This window comes from Medicago sativa, chromosome 7 (assembly GCF_051527215.1).
Source record: "Medicago sativa cultivar Bolivia chromosome 7, Bolivia_mono, whole genome shotgun sequence".
Lineage (NCBI taxonomy): Eukaryota > Viridiplantae > Streptophyta > Magnoliopsida > Fabales > Fabaceae > Medicago > Medicago sativa.
This window is the reverse complement of record NC_140755.1, coordinates 10,673,222-10,692,966: the sequence shown is the minus strand read 5'-3', so window position 1 is coordinate 10,692,966 and position 19,745 is coordinate 10,673,222. Positions and strand designations below refer to the sequence as shown.

The 19,745-nt window shown below is 34.9% G+C and overlaps 2 protein-coding genes across 2 annotated transcripts; both read left to right on the top strand.

Moving 5' to 3' along the window:
• Positions 1-11,457: 11,457 nt before the first annotated feature.
• LOC146904165 (germin-like protein subfamily 3 member 1) lies at positions 11,458-12,259 on the top strand. Its single transcript, XM_085724202.1, has one exon. The coding sequence runs from the start codon at positions 11,532-11,534 to the stop codon at positions 12,159-12,161; it is 630 nt and encodes a 209-aa protein (XP_085580328.1). The 5' UTR covers positions 11,458-11,531; the 3' UTR covers positions 12,162-12,259.
• A 4,096-nt stretch (positions 12,260-16,355) lies between these two features.
• Positions 16,356-18,732, top strand: LOC146904164 (uncharacterized). The gene is made up of 6 exons (XM_085731205.1): positions 16,356-16,839; positions 16,987-17,082; positions 17,163-17,254; positions 17,346-17,469; positions 18,072-18,169; positions 18,254-18,732. The coding sequence occupies exons 5-6, from the start codon at positions 18,080-18,082 to the stop codon at positions 18,614-18,616; spliced, it is 453 nt and encodes a 150-aa protein (XP_085587331.1). The 5' UTR covers positions 16,356-16,839; positions 16,987-17,082; positions 17,163-17,254; positions 17,346-17,469; positions 18,072-18,079; the 3' UTR covers positions 18,617-18,732.
• The last annotated feature ends 1,013 nt before the right edge of the window (positions 18,733-19,745 follow it).

Genomic DNA, 19,745 nt, shown 5'->3' with positions numbered 1-19,745 from the left:
TCTCAAATCAATCTTGCTGAACACTTCTGCACCAACCAACTGATCCATCAAATCATCAATCCTCGGAAGCGGATACCGATTCTTGATTGTCACTTTGTTCAACTGCCGATAATCCGCACATAACCTCATGCTTCCATCTTTCTTCTTAACCAACAACACAGGAGCTCCCCACGGCGAAACACTTGGCCTGATAAACTGTTTCTCAAGCAACTCTTCCAACTGCTTCTTCAACTCACCCAAATCTGATGCAGACATCCGATACGGCGCAATCAAGATAGGACTCGTTCCTGGTACCAAATCAATTGCAAACTCAACTTCTCTCTGCGGCGGTAATTCGGTAATGTCGTCCGGAAAAACTTCTTGAAACTCTTGCACTACCGGCAAATCACCAACTCCTTTCTCACTACTCTCCTTCAAGGAAGCAAACATCATGAACACACTAGCTTCACCGTCCAAAGACTTCTTCACTTGCTCCGCGGTCAAGAACCTTCTACCTTCCTCAACTACCGGCTTAGAAAACGTTACACTCTTGGTCAAACAATTAATGTTAACACCAAAAGTCAACATCCAATCCATACCAAAAATAACGTCCATATGCTTCAACGGAAGGCACACAAGATCCAACTCAAAATCAACAGGAACCTTAACACAAACCACAACCAACTGAGCCTCTGCAGCCAAAGATACCTTCCCTTGCCAGACTAACACACCTGAAACAACCTGCTACTCCCCCACTATGCTCAAACCAACTTAAAAGAACGAAACAACACAACAAGTACCGACAGTACTTCCATACATGTCGCATACAAACAGGAAATTCAACGGGTTTTGGTCTGGACAAGACCGACCACAGCTCTGATACCAACTTGTAACACCCTATTTCTAATAAGCGGTAAAACGCGCGAATATACAAACATATTCTAGAAATAGATGCTACGTCTCCGAATAAACCACAATACATACATGCATAAAGATCATGTTACACAACATAGCAGCGGAACAGACATATAACTCACAAAACATCTCCAGATCTCAACAAAATACAATTGTATTCTCCAAATCTCAAATAACAAATAACATCTCAACTCCAAAATACATGGTCCAAAAATAAAAACCAACATGCAAGAACTATCCTAGATCAGAGCCCTAATCTAGACACTTGCATGAAAAAGAGGAACTCCACTCCTAGGCATCAACAAGCAAACAACTAAGCATCCTGCACGCCGTCTACCCGTCCATACAGAAAGGTAGGCGGTCCACCACAGACCACTGAGGGTTAGCATTACATCATCATAATCCATAAAAGATTTAAACAAGAACATTGGAAATGAAAGATATATTCAAGAATACAGAATAACAAATCATACATGTATTCACAAGTATTCATGATTCTCATACCATTCAAAACCATTCCATATCATCATTCCAAGTTCATATCAACAAGTGTACCATACACGTATCACATATACATAACCCTTCCTCCTAGAACACTAGCATCACATGATTATTATTATCCCCCATCACTTACATTTCAAGCCATCACATTATTATCATAGCATAGCATGCATATTCAACCTCTAATCAAGTCATCAACAAAAGCTCATCATTTATCAACATCAATCAATGAAAACATTACTCACTTCATTACTCATCTAGCATGCTTATCTCAACAAGTACAATTCATCATTTCCAAATTATAAGCAAGCATTCATCATTATCAAAGAAATCACCATATCATATGTATGTATATATACAATTCTCACCTCATCATTATTATCCAATTAATTATCATCAAATAGATTCACCAAGTGTATAAGTACAAACAATTAAGACATGCAATTAGAGCATAAATCAATTATTCACAACCATCCACAAAATTCACCAATGTACTTATACATCAATCCACACAATCACAACATTCACCAAATTTCACCAATGTACTTATACATCAATCCACACAATCACAACATTCACCAAATTTCACCAATACACAAATTCGCCAAGTCATATATTCAATTATGACACAACTCATCAATTATTCAAATGCATGCAATGTTCTAGACTCTTCTCTAGATGCATGTGGTACCAAAACACCTCAATGTCGTCACCTTCGATGCAACAAAAACATCGTACTCACCTCAATTGGATATAAAATCCGCCACCATCAGTCTTGGATATAAAATCCACCACCATCAGTCATGAATGCATGAACATATGACTCAACTACAAATGCATATGTTCACACAAACAATAATCACCTCACCATCACCAATACATGTATATATGCAATCATCAATAATTCACCACCAACTTAACATATATACAATCACCAACAACATCAAAAATCACACAACATGAAGTTGTCACATGATTGCACCACCAATCATCTTCACATAACATATAACAATTCTCCATAAAGGATTCACAATCAATTGGTTCACAAAGGTCATCTTTTGTCAAGTTCGTCTCTCCAAATCATAACATTAAATTAATTGAACATTTAAGTCAAAACCAAGTAAACAAGCTCAATTGCCTATGCCATGTACTCCCACAAGTCACATATATATGCAGTAGAGGTTACATAAGCATTTCATCGGCCAAATACGACGAATTCAAGAAAAACCCAAAGTTCGTCTCACTTTTTCACTTTTCACAAAATTTTCCATTTTCAAAGCAAAACAAGTTCAAACTTGATAGAACCAATCACAACCATTTTTAAAACTCATATAAACAATATACAACTCTAATCCCACTTCAAATTCCGGAGAAAACGGGTTTTTGGAAAAATCAACGTTTGGACCGTTTTTACAAAAGTTATACGATTTTCATGAATTCAAGTCCAAACCAACTCAAATCTTGTTCTAGTAGGATTAAAGGTGTAAACCGAGGTTAATTAAGTCCAAAGAAACATTTTAGAAGTATCGGATTGGTCCTCAAGTGCACGAAACGAAAAATCAAAAGTGGCTAAACCTGTGCAGGTTCGCTTAAGCGAAGGCACAGTTCGCTTGAGCGAACTCAAGTCAGAACCTACATGCTGGTTCGCTTACGCGTTCGCTTAAGCGAAACATCACAGTTCTGCAGCAAAAATATTACGGGTTCCAACCCTTTTCACCCCAAAATCCAATTTTCAATCCCCCAATTCACCAAAACAAGTTCCAGAAAGTGTTTATAGGTCAATATAAGTTCAATACACTTAAACACATACAAGTTTTGGAATTAAAGCATCAACATAACAAAATTCACCAAATAATCATCACTTCTTCAACTTTCAACAACAATACAAAATCTCTTCATCAATTCATCAATCTTGATACCCAAAGCACCAATTCAACAACAACATATTCCAAATCAATAACAACAACCAATGAACACAAATTCATGCATAATTCAACACCACAACATCAATTCTTATCAAACTTGCTCAAGAACACAAAGCACCAACAACTATGCAATTAAACATGTTAATTCACATACTAACATACAATTATCTTATAAATCATGTTCTCAAACATAACAACAACAATCATGCACGAATTTACAACAATTAGATTCAATTCATCAATTTCACAAAAATGGGTAAAGAGAAAAAGTTATGGATTATGGTTGAATCTAACCCTCTTACCTCTAACACCAAGATTCTCTAACCCAAGCCTCAATTTTGCTCCTAGATGTTGAATCCCCTCTTTGCCTTCTAACCCTTGTTGTTGTTGTTGCCTCTAGTCTCTATCTCTTCTCTTCCCAAATGAAATGAAATGAATAATGTTTGTAAAACCTAGTGTTACCAACAACTAGAGTTTAAATTTATATACTAACTCTACTCAATTGGGCTTATCTCTTAAACCTTAATGGGTCTAACCCATTTCTATTCTAACACCCAAAATGTCACTACTCACTTAATGGTAAATTATAACACTAACGGTCACTTAATGGTAATTAAAATAATTACTACACCCTCTCTAGTAACTTGGTAAAATAATACTCCTACTAAACATTAAAAATAATCCTCATCCAAAATTACAAAATTACCCCTACTCTCAAAATGATCAAAATGCCCCTAAGTCCAAAATGACTAAAATACCCTTCTACACCGAATTCTACAATTCCCAACCAAAAATACACACAGAGGCAAATAATCACATAAGAGCACATATATCACACATAAATAAATAATAAAATAAAAACTAGCGAAAATCGGGCTGTTACAACTCTCCCCCACTAAAAAGAATTTTCGCCCTCGAAAATTACCTAAAGGAAACAACTCTGGATACGCAACCCTCATTCTACTCTCCGATTCCCAAGTGGCACGTTCACCAGTTGGTCCAACCCAAATCACTTTAACCAAAACGACCTCCTTGCCACGCAAATGCTTCACTTCACGGTCCTCAATCCTAACTGGCCAAGTCTCAACGGTCAAATTATCCCTTACTTCCAAATCATCCACTTGAATCACATGAGACGCATCATACACATACTTCCTCAACTGAGACACATGAAACACATCATGAAGATTCGACAAAGATGGCGGTAACGCAATCCTATACGCTACAACCCCTACCTTCTCAACAATCTCAAAAGGTCCAACAAAACGAGGAGTCAACTTCCGACACTTCAAGGCACGTCCAACACCAGTTACAGGATTCACTCTCAAAAACACATGATCACCAACCTGAAACTCAAGGTCTTTCCTCCTCTTATCATGATAACTCTTCTGCCTACTCTGAGACGCTCTCATCTTCTCTTGAATCATCTTAACCTTCTTGGTCGTCTCTTGCACAACTTCCGGTCCTAACAAAGCACTTTCTCTTGACTCATACCAACACAAAGGAGTTCTACACCTCCGACCATACAAAGCTTCAAACGGTGCCATTCCGATACTAGAATGAAAACTGTTGTTGTAAGTAAACTCAATCAACGGTAAACATTCGATCCAACTGACACCTTGCTCCAACACACAAGCTCTCAACAAATCTTCCAAGCTCTGAATAGTCCTCTCTGTCTAACCATCAGTCTGGGGATGATACGCAGAACTCAACCTCAACTTAGTTCCCAAAGCATCTTGCAAACTCTCCCAAAACTTAGAAGTAAACCTCGGATCCCGATCCAACACAATACTAGAAGGAACACCATGCAATCTAACAATCTGCTCAATGTAGATCTCAGCCAACTTCGCCACAGACATACCGGTCTTGATAGGAACAAAATGTGCCGACTTCGTCAACCGATCAACAATCACCCAAATAGAATCAAAACCCTTAGCAGTCTTCGGCAACGCTCCAACAAAATCCATTGATATACTATCCCACTTCCACTCTGGCACAAACAACGGTTGCATCAAACCTGACGGCTTCTGATGTTCAATCTTAGACTTCTGACAAACCAAACAAGCATACAAAAACTCTGCATTATCCTTCTTCATTCCAGGCCACCAAAACAACCTCTTCAAATCCTGATACATCTTAGTCGCTCCTGGATGAATACTCAAACTACTTCTATAACCTTCTTCCAAAACCTGCCTCTTAAGCTCAAGAACATTTGGCACACAAACACGATCACGAAACATCAAAACACCGTGCTCATCCAACCTGAAATCTCCACCCTTACCTTGGTTAACCAATACTACTCGATCAACAAGTTCCAAATCTTCCTACTGACCATTCTTGATCTCCTCCAAAATATTACTTGTCAGCTTCAACATTCCCAACCTCACACCATCCGGTGTCAACTCACTAACCAAACTCAAATCCCGAAACTGCTCAATCAACTCCAACTCTTTCACCATCAAAGCAGACATATGCAACGACTTCCTACTCAACGCATCAGCAACAACATTGGCCTTTCTAGGATGATAGCTCAACTGGAAATCAAAATCCTTAAGATACTCCAACCATCTCCTCTGCCTCAAATTCAACTCCTTCTGGTCAAACAAATACTTCAAACTCTTGTGATCACTGAACACCTCAAACTTAGAACCATACAGATAATGCCTCCAAATCTTCAGCACATACACAACGGCCGCTAATTCCAAATCATGAGTCGGATAGTTCTTCTCATGCACTTTCAACTGCCTTGAAGCATAAGCCACAACCTGACGATTCTGCATAAGCACACCACCAAGACCCATCTTAGAAGCATCACAATACACGACAAACGATTCCTTCGGATTCGGCAAAATCAACATTGGAGCTGACGTCAACCTCTTCTTCAACTCTTGGAAACTCTTCTCGCACTTTGCATCCCAAACGTAAGCTTGTCCTTTCCGAATCAACTGCATCAATGGCAACGCCAACTTAGAGAATCCCTCAATGAACCTCCGATAATAACCTGTCAATCCAAGAAAGCTTCTAACTTCAAAAACAGACTTAGGTGATTCCCACTGCAACACTGCATCAACCTTCGACGGATCCACGGCAATACCACCTTTAGAAATTACATGACCAAGGAAACTCACTTCCCGCAACCAAAACTCACACTTCGACAACTTAGCAAACAGTTTCTTCTCTTTCAAAACTCCCAACACAATCCTCAAATGCTCAGCATGCTCTTCTTCAGACTTAGAATACACCAAAATATCATCTATAAACACCACCACAAAACGATCCAGAAAAAGGATGAAATATTCTATTCATGTACTCCATGAAGATACCTGGCGCATTAGATACTCCAAATGGCATCACAGAATACTCATAGTGTCCATACCTCGTTCTGAACGCAGTTTTGGATATATCTTCCGCCTTCACTCTAATCTGATGATATCCTGATCTCAAATCAATCTTGCTGAACACTTCTGCACCAACCAACTGATCCATCAAATCATCAATCCTCGGAAGCGGATACCGATTCTTGATTGTCACTTTGTTCAACTGCCGATAATCCGCACATAACCTCATGCTTCCATCTTTCTTCTTAACCAACAACACAGGAGCTCCCCACGGCGAAACACTTGGCCTGATAAACTGTTTCTCAAGCAACTCTTCCAACTGCTTCTTCAACTCACCCAAATCTGATGCAGACATCCGATACGGCGCAATCAAGATAGGACTCGTTCCTGGTACCAAATCAATTGCAAACTCAACTTCTCTCTGCGGCGGTAATTCGGTAATGTCGTCCGGAAAAACTTCTTGAAACTCTTGCACTACCGGCAAATCACCAACTCCTTTCTCACTACTCTCCTTCAAGGAAGCAAACATCATGAACACACTAGCTTCACCGTCCAAAGACTTCTTCACTTGCTCCGCGGTCAAGAACCTTCTACCTTCCTCAACTACCGGCTTAGAAAACGTTACACTCTTGGTCAAACAATTAATGTTAACACCAAAAGTCAACATCCAATCCATACCAAAAATAACGTCCATATGCTTCAACGGAAGGCACACAAGATCCAACTCAAAATCAACAGGAACCTTAACACAAACCACAACCAACTGAGCCTCTGCAGCCAAAGATACCTTCCCTTGCCAGACTAACACACCTGAAACAACCTGCTACTCCCCCACTATGCTCAAACCAACTTAAAAGAACGAAACAACACAACAAGTACCGACAGTACTTCCATACATGTCGCATACAAACAGGAAATTCAACGGGTTTTGGTCTGGACAAGACCGACCACAGCTCTGATACCAACTTGTAACACCCTATTTCTAATAAGCGGTAAAACGCGCGAATATACAAACATATTCTAGAAATAGATGCTACGTCTCCGAATAAACCACAATACATACATGCATAAAGATCATGTTACACAACATAGCAGCGGAACAGACATATAACTCACAAAACATCTCAAAATCTCAACAAAATACAATTGTATTCTCCAAATCTCAAATACACGCAAATTTAGGAGGGTTACACAGTCATCTTTTTGGAGTGTAATTCCTTTAAATGACAATTTAGGAGACATACGAAATGTTTATGTCAAAGTCAAAGGATATATCCATGGCTTTCATAATTGAGTTATGCCGGTTATAGAGAAATCTCACATCTTTAAGGATATTTTTCTTATGAATAAACCAATGTTTATGTAATGCTCATGTCTTAATTAATAGGTACTTTTAATTAATCCCATAAAGAACGAACAGGGAATTCAAGTACACCCTAATTGTCATTACAGATGTGAATCAAACCATCTTAATCTCGCATTGGGAAAAACAATTAAAACCATATAACCACTTTCATCTTTTTTATTCTATTTAAATACAATAAATTCCGATAATTACCAAGTTGAACGACAATCTTTGTGGATACACGATAACTTACTATTTTATAATTTGTGTGCGATTTGGTGCACTTGTTAACTAATACACCATCATCTTTGTTGCTTTGACTTGGGACGGAGGGAGTACTTTTTATTATTGGCTTGATTGCACTTTTGGCCCCCTATCTTTCCAAAAGTTGCGATTTTGCCCCCCTAACTAATTAAAATACAAAACAACCCCCTATGTATTGGATTTTTGGCAGTTTTGGCCCCCAAAGCCAATTTTGACTTGGTCTTCGCTGATGTGGCACCCACATCACTTAAGTGAGGTGCCACGTGTAATTTTTTTTTTCTTTTTTTAGTTCATGCTGGATTTTTATAAAGATGCTGCCACAAGTAACCTATTTCACTAATTTTGTTGTTTGTGTTTGTTCTGTAGGTGGGGCTTGTGGATATGGTAACCTTTACAGTCAAGGGTATGGAACAAACACTGTTGCTTTGAGTACAACACTTTTCAGCAATGGTTTAAGTTGTGGCTCTTGCTATGAAATTAGGTGTGCTATCAATGGACATTCTTACTTTAACCTAGTTCTTATCACAAACGTTGGTGGTGGTGATGTACCAGACTTTCTATTTTCTTTTTCCTTTTTTTTTTAATTTTTTCCAATTAAAAAAAGCAAGCATGAATTAAAAAAAGAAAGAAAAGGAATTACACGTGGCACCTCACTTAAGTTATGTGGGTGCCACATCAGCGAAGACCAAGTCAAAATTGGTCTTGGGGGCCATAACTGCCAAGATCCAATACATAGGGAGCTATTTTGTATTTTAATTAGTTAGGGGGCCAAAATATCAACTTTTGGAAAGATAGGGGGCCAAAAGTGCAATTAAGCCTTTATTATTTCTTCTGTTTCTAAATACATGTTGCAATTTGACAACATGCATTACTCACATAATTTACTTTGACCATATTTTAGAACTAATATATAAATATACAAATATTAGCATATAAGATGTTGTTCGATTTGTCTCAATGATTATTTTCAAAATATAAAACAAATAAAAAATTTATTTTAGATAATTAAAGATATTAATGGTCAAAGTTGTGTATTGATATATGTGAAGTGGTTGACTATGACATGTATTATTCAATTTAAATAATTTTGTTAAAAACGTAAAGGGTGAGTCCGCGAACAAACTCACAACATGCAAGTTAATAACATACAACGATAAAATGCCTGCAAATAAAAAAATCTATAGTCATTGGAATGCCCATACATTCAGGTCTGCAACGCTGACGTTGACGCTTAAATCGTTGATTGAATCTATAATTGACTAAAGTTGATCTTTCAATAGAAAGCAAACGAATACAGTAACAAGGACGTGAAATCAAACAACGTCTCGCAAGACGCCAAACAACACAACGCCACACTTAGATGACGAAATAACAAAAAAAAAACTTGATATATATGGAAACCACTTATTTAGATTGAAAGAAAGAAGAAAAAAGATGCCCCGAGACATGATTCTAGGTCAAAAATGTCCTAAAAGCACCCCTCTTAAAATGAAGGACATACAACTCCAGTTGTATAATGTTTAATATATAAAACTGTTTCTCGGATAGAACAAATTGGATTGACATGAAAAAACAAAAAATTGTCTCTTACTAGATCACATCACAATTTCTTGTCTCACGTACAAGTTATCAAAAATACAAAAATAGTTTTTTTGTCTACAAAAAATTATTCAATATCATAAAAGTTTGTCATATGTTGTTCTGCCTTATGTTGTGTTGTTATGTCTTGTGTTGTTATGTCCTATGAAATTTCTCTGACTAATGTATTTAATTTTGTATTGAAAAAAGAAATTATGAGTGATTTTACAAAATTATCTATTATTAATAATACGAGAAAAAAATATTAAAAGAATAAAAAGAAAAAAAGAGTAACAAATACTAAAGGATATGACAGGAAAACATCATTAATGATGCATTTGTATAATAAAGTGACTTTTTATTTTGTTGCAGTATAATAAAGTGATTTATGATTGTCCCGTGAGCATAGCTCAGTTGTTAGAACAATGCATTATTATATGCAGGGGCCAGAGTTCGAACCCCGGACACCCCACTTATTCACCTTATAAGGTGAATTCTAATCACTAGGCTACCTGACCAAAAAAAGAAAGTGATTTATGATCCTTATAAGGTGAATTCTAATCACTAGGCTACCTGACCCAAAAAAAAAAGTGATTTATGATAAAATACAAATATTCGTTTGACTTATTATAAAATACATATGACGTACTAAATTGCATCCCAATTAAAGACAAAAATATATTTGCTAACAACAGTTGATTGAGTTCGTAAGAAGTTGACTTATTCGCAAGATTGTGAGTTCTGTAAACTCTATTTGAACCTTAAGACACTTTCTGACTCTAGTTAGGCTATTATAAAATACATATGACGTAGTAAATTGCATCCCAATTAAAGATGAAAATATATTTGCTAACAACAGTTGATTGAGTTCGTAAGAAGTTGACTTATTCGCAAGATTGTGAGTTCCGTAAACTCTATTTGAACCTTAAGACACTTTCTGACTCTAGTTAGGCTCAAAGAACAACTCGCATAAACTTTGTAAACAAGAAAAAAAATTAACTCCTATATATAATTGCTATCATGTAAGAACGCACTGGTTCAACCATTTTTTAAACACTAGTACTAGTACTGATGCGTGACATCTGTATTACAACCATTTGGAAAAAGCATTATAAGGTGACTAATTGGTTTATGATTTTTATTAAGAATCAATCAAATATAATCGAGCTTCTCAAAAAAGAATGAAAAATATGATTGAGATCATCATTGATAAGTTTAACAAATATGGTGGAATAAAACGAGAGATATGATTAGAATAAATCTTTACAAATTTTTCCTTCAAAAGAAATTTTTTTACAAAGTTCAAAAGTATGCATTAATTTGGGTAATTAATTGTCTAGTTAAGGGCAAAATAAGTTTGGTCAATTGTAGAAAAAGTTCGGTCAATGTTTTTATTTTGACTGGAAAATGTTGGTGTGAACAATATATATATTTTGAACATTTTCCTTAAATTAATATTGAATGCTTTCTTTGGCATTTTATGAGGACTAATAAGGAAATTAGAATATGTATATGTAAATAAATGTTTAAATATTGAATGAATACTTTTTTTTTAAAGAATGTTGAATGAATACTGAATGCTTTTCTTTTGCATTTTTATCCCTTTATACGTCTCTTTAAATAGTGAGCCAAATGGAACATTAGCTCATACCAACTCCAATAATCAGTAATTCATCCAATAACAAGATGAAGATTATTCACACAATTTTTCTTTTCACTTTTTTTTCATTCACTATTTCTCAAGCTTCTGTCAATGATTTTTGTGTTGCCGATTTAAAGGCTCCAAACACAAATTCGGGTTATCCCTGCAAACCTCTTGCAAGAGTTACATCCGACGATTTCGTCTTTCACGGCCTCGTCGCTGGAAAAACCAACAACACTTTCAAACTTGGAGCCACCCTTGCAAGTGTAACCAATTTCCCAGCCCTTAACGGACTTGGAATTTCAGCGATGCGGGTTGACATAGACGAAGGTGGATCAGCTCCAATGCATACTCATCCTGATGCTACCGAATTAATTATACTAGTTCAAGGTGAATTTACCGCTGGATTTATAACACCTACTTCAGTGTATTCCAAGGTATTGAAACCAGGTGATCTTTTTGTTGTTCCACAAGGGATGTTACATTTTGTCCTTAATTCTGGTAAGGGAGTAGCTACTGCTTATGTTGGTTTTAGTAGTGAAAATCCTACTGTTCACTTACTAGATTTTCTTTTGTTTGGCAATAAATTGCCTTCTAATTTAGTTTCACAAACTACTCTCATTGATCTTGATCAAGTGAAGAAGTTAAAGGCTCATTTTGGTGGAAGCGGGTAGGAATATGAGGATTTACTTTTTATTTTATGTTCTAGCCATAGCAAATATCAAGATGCTATATGGTTCGATGATTTAGCAATGAAATAATAATTTGAGTCCTCTCTCTCTCTCTCCCTCTCTATCTCATGTCCTAATTGTAAGGGGAATGCCTAATGAGAAAAACATCTACATTAAATCAGCTGAATTATGATTGAACTAAATGACTAATAAATAAATAAATAAATAAATAAATAGAAAAAGAAATCTGTGAGATAAAAATCTACTGACAATGACAAGTTGGGTAATTCTTGTATTTTTTTTTTTAACGTACAGAAAATTGGGCAACAATATAATAATATGTTTAGTTAAGAAAAAAAATTGAAATCTGAAAAAATTAGACATTATTCAATTGGGATTCAATCTAATTCAAAATGACTTGGACTAGTCCATGATGATTCAAATAAAATAAAGTCCTCTAACAAATTCACTACCAAAAAAAATATTAAACACTACCAAAAAAAAAGTCCTCTAACAAATTAAGCAAATCGCGATTTAATTGGTTAAACCTACTAATTTAGTCCAATATTTTTTTTTTGAAGGAATTTAGTCCAATATTTTAAAAACTAAAATCTTTAATTCAAATCGGAACTTCGTCATAATTTTGTAGAATATATTAAAATTACAATGCTTTTGTAGAATATATTAAAATTACAAAGCAAGTATGTTCTAACTTTCTAAGACCTCTCCTAGAAACAAATTGCTGACATGAACACGTAAACCCTTTCAACGTGAAATACTTCCACAAAATAAAAATCCCTCTGGTCAATTGCAATAAAACAATGCTAGAAGTAAATTTAATGTCATATTTCCATTTGAAGATTTAAAGTTACAATAAAAAAAATCTCAAATATGAAATACAAAAAAAAAAAAAATTCTTTAATTTTTCTTGTTGATATAAAAATTCTTTCTTTGTATCATTTACAACAAAATTGTTCCCATAAATTTATGGACTTTGAAGGCATTGTTGAGAGGATTTAAAATGGCTCCAGGTTTAAAGGTTAATTTTTTAAAAAAGTTGTTTAATTGGTGTTAATATTCCGCCAGAGTTTATGGATATGACATGTAATTTTTTGAATTATAACAAAGGAAATCCGTTCAAATATTTGGGGCTACCGGTGGAGGAAAATCCTGGAAGGGTGACAATGTGGGAACCTTTATTGTAACACTTGACTAGGAGGTTGAATACATGGGGTCATAAGTATATTAGCCTTGGTAGTCAAATTGTGCTTCTAAATTCTATTTTGAATTTCATCCCTATTGAGATTTGAAAATTTTATAAAGAAAAATTCTTATTTACACTCTTTATTCATGGGTAATGTTGACACATTTTTGAAATATACTTCATCCGTCTTATGAGGACTATCGCATCTGAAAGAAAATAAATTATACCATAATTTGTGATTCAATTCTCGATACAGGGCTTGTTTGTATAAACAATTTATTTTTAGTTTATAGCACAAATGCTTATCATAAGAAACGCTTATTCATAAGCTATTTTTATAAGAAAAGAGAAAATAATGTTAAATTATTTTTGTAATTGTTGTAATGTTAAAGCATGTGAAAATTGTCATAAGTTGTTTTCATAAATTCTTCGAAACGAACATGAAACTTATGTTATAAGATAAGTTCAAATAAGTCAATCTAAACTGTTTCATGGTCTTGATTAGTTTTTTCAATTGTATCCTCTATTATACAATTTTTTTTTAAAGCAGGACATGTCAACAAATTGTATCAATTAAGGAGGGATGAGAGGTCTTAGAACATACCTTCCCTGTTTCCCACTCTTTTCACAAACTCCGCATTGGACCAGTTTAAACTGGCACCATCATCGATAGATACAATATCCTTCCACCGCCTATATGTAAAACACATAAAATGAAACCTACCATCCTCTAACATATCACTAATCGTTCTACCATATTTCTCAACAAACACCTCCTTCCATAACTCAACAATACCCCCTTGCAACAACTGCCACCTCCATTTTGTCAGTAAACTTAGATTTACCAATCTAACGTCTCTCACCCCAAGACCTTCCTTATATGTTGGTTGCCAAACCATGTTAAACTTTACCCAATTAATCTCCTTCCTCGCTTTACCCCTCCTCAAAGGAATTCTATTTAGATTTTCGCTATCTTCCTCCACACTAAAACAAACATTTTAGAAAATGATAAATAAACCCTCAATTCCAAAAAGATTTAATCTAAAGTTCAATTGAAAACCCATTCATTGAAATATGTAATAATGGAAATATATATATATATATATATATATATCAAATTAGAGGTCTCTTTATTATGAGAAGGTGAGAGGGTTAAATCTCAACCCTTGGATCTAATCAAATGGGTAAGGTTATATTGGGTTTTTTGTGTTTATCTCTTTCGGTTCCTCACCTTCTCTTTTGTATCCCATATGTGCTTTTCTCTTTCTGCTACGTCCAATTCTTTGAAATTTCATCCTCCTTCCATATGAATCTCCCATCCTTATATAAATATTACTAACGTGATAGCATTTCAAATTTATATATTATATATCATTTGTGCAGCAATTAATTTATAGAAAAATTCCAAATCCCTACTTTTGATACACAACTTTTTCTCAATCTCATATCGGAATCCACACAGTCAGTTATTGAAGAAACATAAAGGTTAGAAGGATCTAGGTGAATGAGTTTCAAAATAGAATAAACAAATTATCCATATAAGTGATTATCAACAAAGGGGCAGGAAATGAATTGAACTGATTTTTGAGTGAAGTAGGCATGGCAATGGACAGGGGATGGGGACGGGCCATACCCGATTCTCATCTTACTTACTAAAACTTAACCCCTAAAGCTAACCCTAACCCTAATATTTTCCCCCCATTTTTCCCTCCACTTTTCTAAGCCATTGGATCTTGCACATTTAGGCGCCATTCAATTTTAGCCATTGATCATATTTCATATTTATCTCTTCTATTTTCCGAAACAAATATTTCATATTTATCTCTTCTATTTTCCGAAACAACTATTTCATATTTATCTCTTCTGTTTTCCGAAACAACTATTTCATATTTATCTCTTCTATTTTCCGAAACAACTATTTCATATTTATCTCTTCTATTTTCCGAAACAACTATTTCATATTTATCTCTACTTCCGAAACAAATTGGCCCTACAACAATTTCATATTTATCTATAGCCCTATTTTTCCGAAACAACTATTTCATATTTATCTCTTCTGTTTTTCGAAACAACTATTTCATATTTATATATATCCCTATATTTATATGATATGAAGTTTGCTATAATTTTGGCCATATCCGAAATTTGTTATCATGTTTGCTATAATTCTGGTCATATCCGAAATTTGTTATCAATTCACTTAAAACTAGATGCGCAATCTGAATACGACGGTCATATCCTTATTTATTAATTTTGTTAACTATGCAGCAACTTAACCTAATTATTTTCCCTTCTCTATTCCGCTAATACTGATCCCAAAACCCTAACAATTTTTCCCTATTTTCCCTCCTCTAATCTTACTTACTAAAGCTTAACCCCTAAAGCTAACCCTAACCCTAATATTTTCCCCCCCATTTTTCCCTCCACTTTTCTAAGCCATTGGATCTTGCACATTTAGGCGCCATTCAATTTTAGCCATTGATCATATTTCATATTTATCTCTTCTATTTTCCGAAACAACTATTTCATATTTATCTCTTCTATTTTCCAAAACAACTATTTCATATTTATCTCTTCTATTTTCCGAAACAACTATTTCATATTTATCTCTACTTCCGAAACAAATTGGCCCTACAACAATTTCATATTTATCTATAGCCCTATTTTTCCGAAACAACTATTTCATATTTATCTCTTCTGTTTTTCGAAACAACTATTTCATATTTATATATATCCCTATATTTATATGATATGAAGTTTGCTATAATTTTGGCCATATCCGAAATTTGTTATCATGTTTGCTATAATTCTGGTCATATCCGAAATTTGTTATCAATTCACTTAAAACTAGATGCGCAATCTGAATACGACGGTCATATCCTTATTTATTAATTTTGTTAACTATGCAGCAACTTAACCTAATCATTTTCCCTTCTCTATTCTGCTAATACTGATCCTAAAACCCTAACAATTTTTCCCTATTTTCCCTCCTCTAATCCGCTAATACTAATCCCAAAATCCTAACAATCCCAAAATCCTAACAATTTTTTTCAATACGGAGTGTTGCATAACCCTCCTTTCTCTCTCCCTCTCTCTACGATTCTTCATCTCCACCCCCTTTTCTCTGCACTCTCCCAATGCCACCGTCCACCCCCTTCTCTCTCCACGACCTTGCTGCATTCACCATGGCCAAACCAATTTGCTCACTCACGATAGAAGCTTTGCTCACGGCAGTGGCGACAGAAAAAGCTTCGACGTTGAGAGAAGCTTTGCTCACGGAGACGAGGTGTGCACGGCGGCGATAGGACCTCTTTGCTCACAGAGACGACAGAAACTTTGCTCACGGCCGCGGCGAAAACATTTCGTTGCAGAGACGTTGACGATAGAAGCATTACGCACAGCGGCGACAGAGTATGTGGATGCTGATAACAACTTGCACGACGGCGGCGATTGAAGCATCTGCTTCTTTTTTACGAGGTTCAGTCGTTCGTTCTGTGGTTTTTTTTTTTTGTTGAGGGAAAGTGGCTTTTTTTTTTTATGGCTGGTCTAATTTCCTGTTGATATGTTATCTTTGCTTCACTGCCTAACTCTTTGCTAATACTAAGTTTTTTTTTTCCGTAATAGCACCATTGATTGCGAATTCTGTCACCGAATTATACTAGGTTATCAATAAACTGAGATTGCAATATGGAACATATTGCAGATTATAACATTGGGCATGTAAGTATAATTTTTTTTTTATTATCACCTGCGTTGTTACTACCGTTTTCTGATTTTAATACACCATTTTTTTGGTTCAGGGGGCTGCTATGCTACCTACTATGTTTGGTCCTGATTTTGGAGATCAAATTCAAAATGTTTGCTACTTTGTATTGAGTCTGCTAAGGATGTGGTAATACATGTGCTATAACCCATTATTTTTGTTTGTATTTAGGTATGTATGTATGTATATTTTTCTGATAATATTTGGTTATTGATTGCAGGGAGCGTTGGAATATGGTGATTCGTCAACCATTTCAGATGTGGTTGAAACTTCGGTGAGCAAACAAGGCTTAAAGAGGTCGTCAAGTGCTGCAGAATATGCTAATGATAATGTTCTAGATTGCGGTGAGTGTTCTACGAATATGAGCCACCAGAAGGGAAATTTAAGTAGCTACCCATTGGTTTTTGTTGGCATTAAACTTTTAAATGTGTTTGGTTCATGTTACATTTTGAGCGTCGTTTAATATTTTGGTCTTTATCTTTATATCTATCGCTGAATCTTTAGTAAGTGTCATGTTGAAAAATTATCTGTGATTGGAAATTTGATCTGTATCTCATTCAACATTTTCACTTTATTAATCATTGGTAGAGTTACTTAGTATATTTGAAGTATTTATTCCGAGGTTCATATTTCCTTATCATTAGCATGTTTTTATACCATCCACAATTAATATATTTAAGTTTCTGAAATTAATAACCTCATGTTTGGTAACCATATGTTTCAAACAAACTTTAAAACTGATTTTTTATGAAGGAGAACTTTAAAACTTATGTAATATACTATATAAATTGTAAGACATCCACTAACAACTAATTTAGATTTTCTTTATGATATCACCAGATCTTTAATTTAGATTTTCTGGTATGTAACATGCTGATTTCATCTTTGTCGTTTTTTAAACTATTAATTTGTGCCTAACATTATTCTGTTTTCGTTTATTTGACAGGTCCTTTGATGACTAACTCTGTTTCTGAGATGGACAAGGTTATCAACAAGCTGAAATTGAAGTATAGGACTTACATTCTTGAGTATGACGCAGAAGATGTGGGTTATTGTTTCAGTTCCTTTAATCATTTCAAATTTCAAACTGATTTAGTTATTAATGATGTGAATATTTTTCTTAAACAGATGCTGCTTTATCAAGGTCATTGTGAGCAGATGTTGGACAGAGGAGCAACTTCAGTTAAATTGGTTGATGGTTGTGGCAATGTGTGGGAGTGCATTTTGATATTTGGAACTGCTCCTTATGACCATTGCAGGATTGGTGGACAGTGGAAGCGTTTTGTGGACGAGCGTAACCTGTATGAAGGCGTGAAAATCAGGCTAGGGGCACCTGCTGCTGCAACAATGAAACAGTATATGTGCAGGTTTATAGCAGTTAAGGTTGGAGTGCATGAAGCTGGGATTTTGCTGAAGTTGATTTCCAAAGTCTTTTTATGTTGGTTTCCTGAAGTTTTTATTTCGTTTTGTTTTATTTTTGGATCATGTTGACTCCTTATTTTGCATTGTGTTGTTGTTGTTCCAGTTGTTGTCCAAGTTTATCAGAACTGTTTTGTTGGTGACAATTTTAGTTTAATTAAGTATCAAGTTATTTTTCCATTCCATAATTTGGTTTGTTGAAGCTTAGCACTTGAGATGCTAAACCAGCAACTAAATAAGCTAATTCTTTGATAAAAATAAGTAAGTTACTCTTTTATTTTGTTGTGACTAAGCAAATTCACACTATTTTTTATTCGATTAAAATTAAGGTAAAAATGCAATTCCTTGGATTTCGACCAATGGTGGCTGTTTACAGCTAAGGCATACATAGAAACAATAAATAATGAAAAGAAGCTAATCAATATCATGATAAGAAATGGGAGGGTATTTCGTCTTGATATAATTTTTAGAACATTATATTAAAGAAATTGCTATTGTTAAAGCACTTGAGCTGTTAAACCAACAACTAATTTTTTGAGCATTTAACTTAACAATGAAAATTTACGCTCTTCCATTTTCAATGTCAACTTCATTCAAATTCAAACAACTTTTGAATGGTCAAAAAACTTAAGTAAAACTACTTTAAAAACTTAACTTGAAGAACATTTTTTCTATGACACTACTATGACATCAAATGTGGTTTATGGAGAAGTATTTCTCAATGAATGATTAAATATGATGATGTTAATAAAATTGTATTCTACTATTTAATTAACATCTAATTTGTTCTTTTTCTATGATATACTTTATTCCTTTATATTATAGTTAAATGCATGGGTTGACAAAATAGGTCGATAAGACCTATTGGTCTTTATTCTACGATATACATTTTTCTATGATTATATTTCATCAGAGATCAAAGATTACATATTGGTCTTTATTACAGTCGATAGGACCCGTGCGGCGCACGGGTGGCTATCTAGTATACTTATATGTTACCCTACCCATACCCAACGGGGATGAGAAATTGAACCTCATCCCCGTCCACGACGGGTTTGAGTATCCCCAACCCATCCCTGCATTGAATAATTTTTTTAATAAAAAATATAAGTTTTTTTTTTTGCAACCCCTATAGAAATGTTGTAATACATTATCCAGCAATATGCTCACATTAACATTTGTTAGACATATTGATTTAGTT

Bases quoted from the DNA above. Each gene is read 5' to 3' on its own strand.
- LOC146904165 (XM_085724202.1), top strand. From the start codon at position 11,532: ATGAAGATTATTCACACAATTTTTCTTTTCACTTTTTTTTCATTCACT.
- LOC146904164 (XM_085731205.1), top strand. From the start codon at position 18,080: ATGACTAACTCTGTTTCTGAGATGGACAAGGTTATCAACAAGCTGAAA. The intron at 18,170-18,253 runs GTGGGTTATTGT...TTTCTTAAACAG, and splicing joins TTGAGTATGACGCAGAAGAT to ATGCTGCTTTATCAAGGTCA.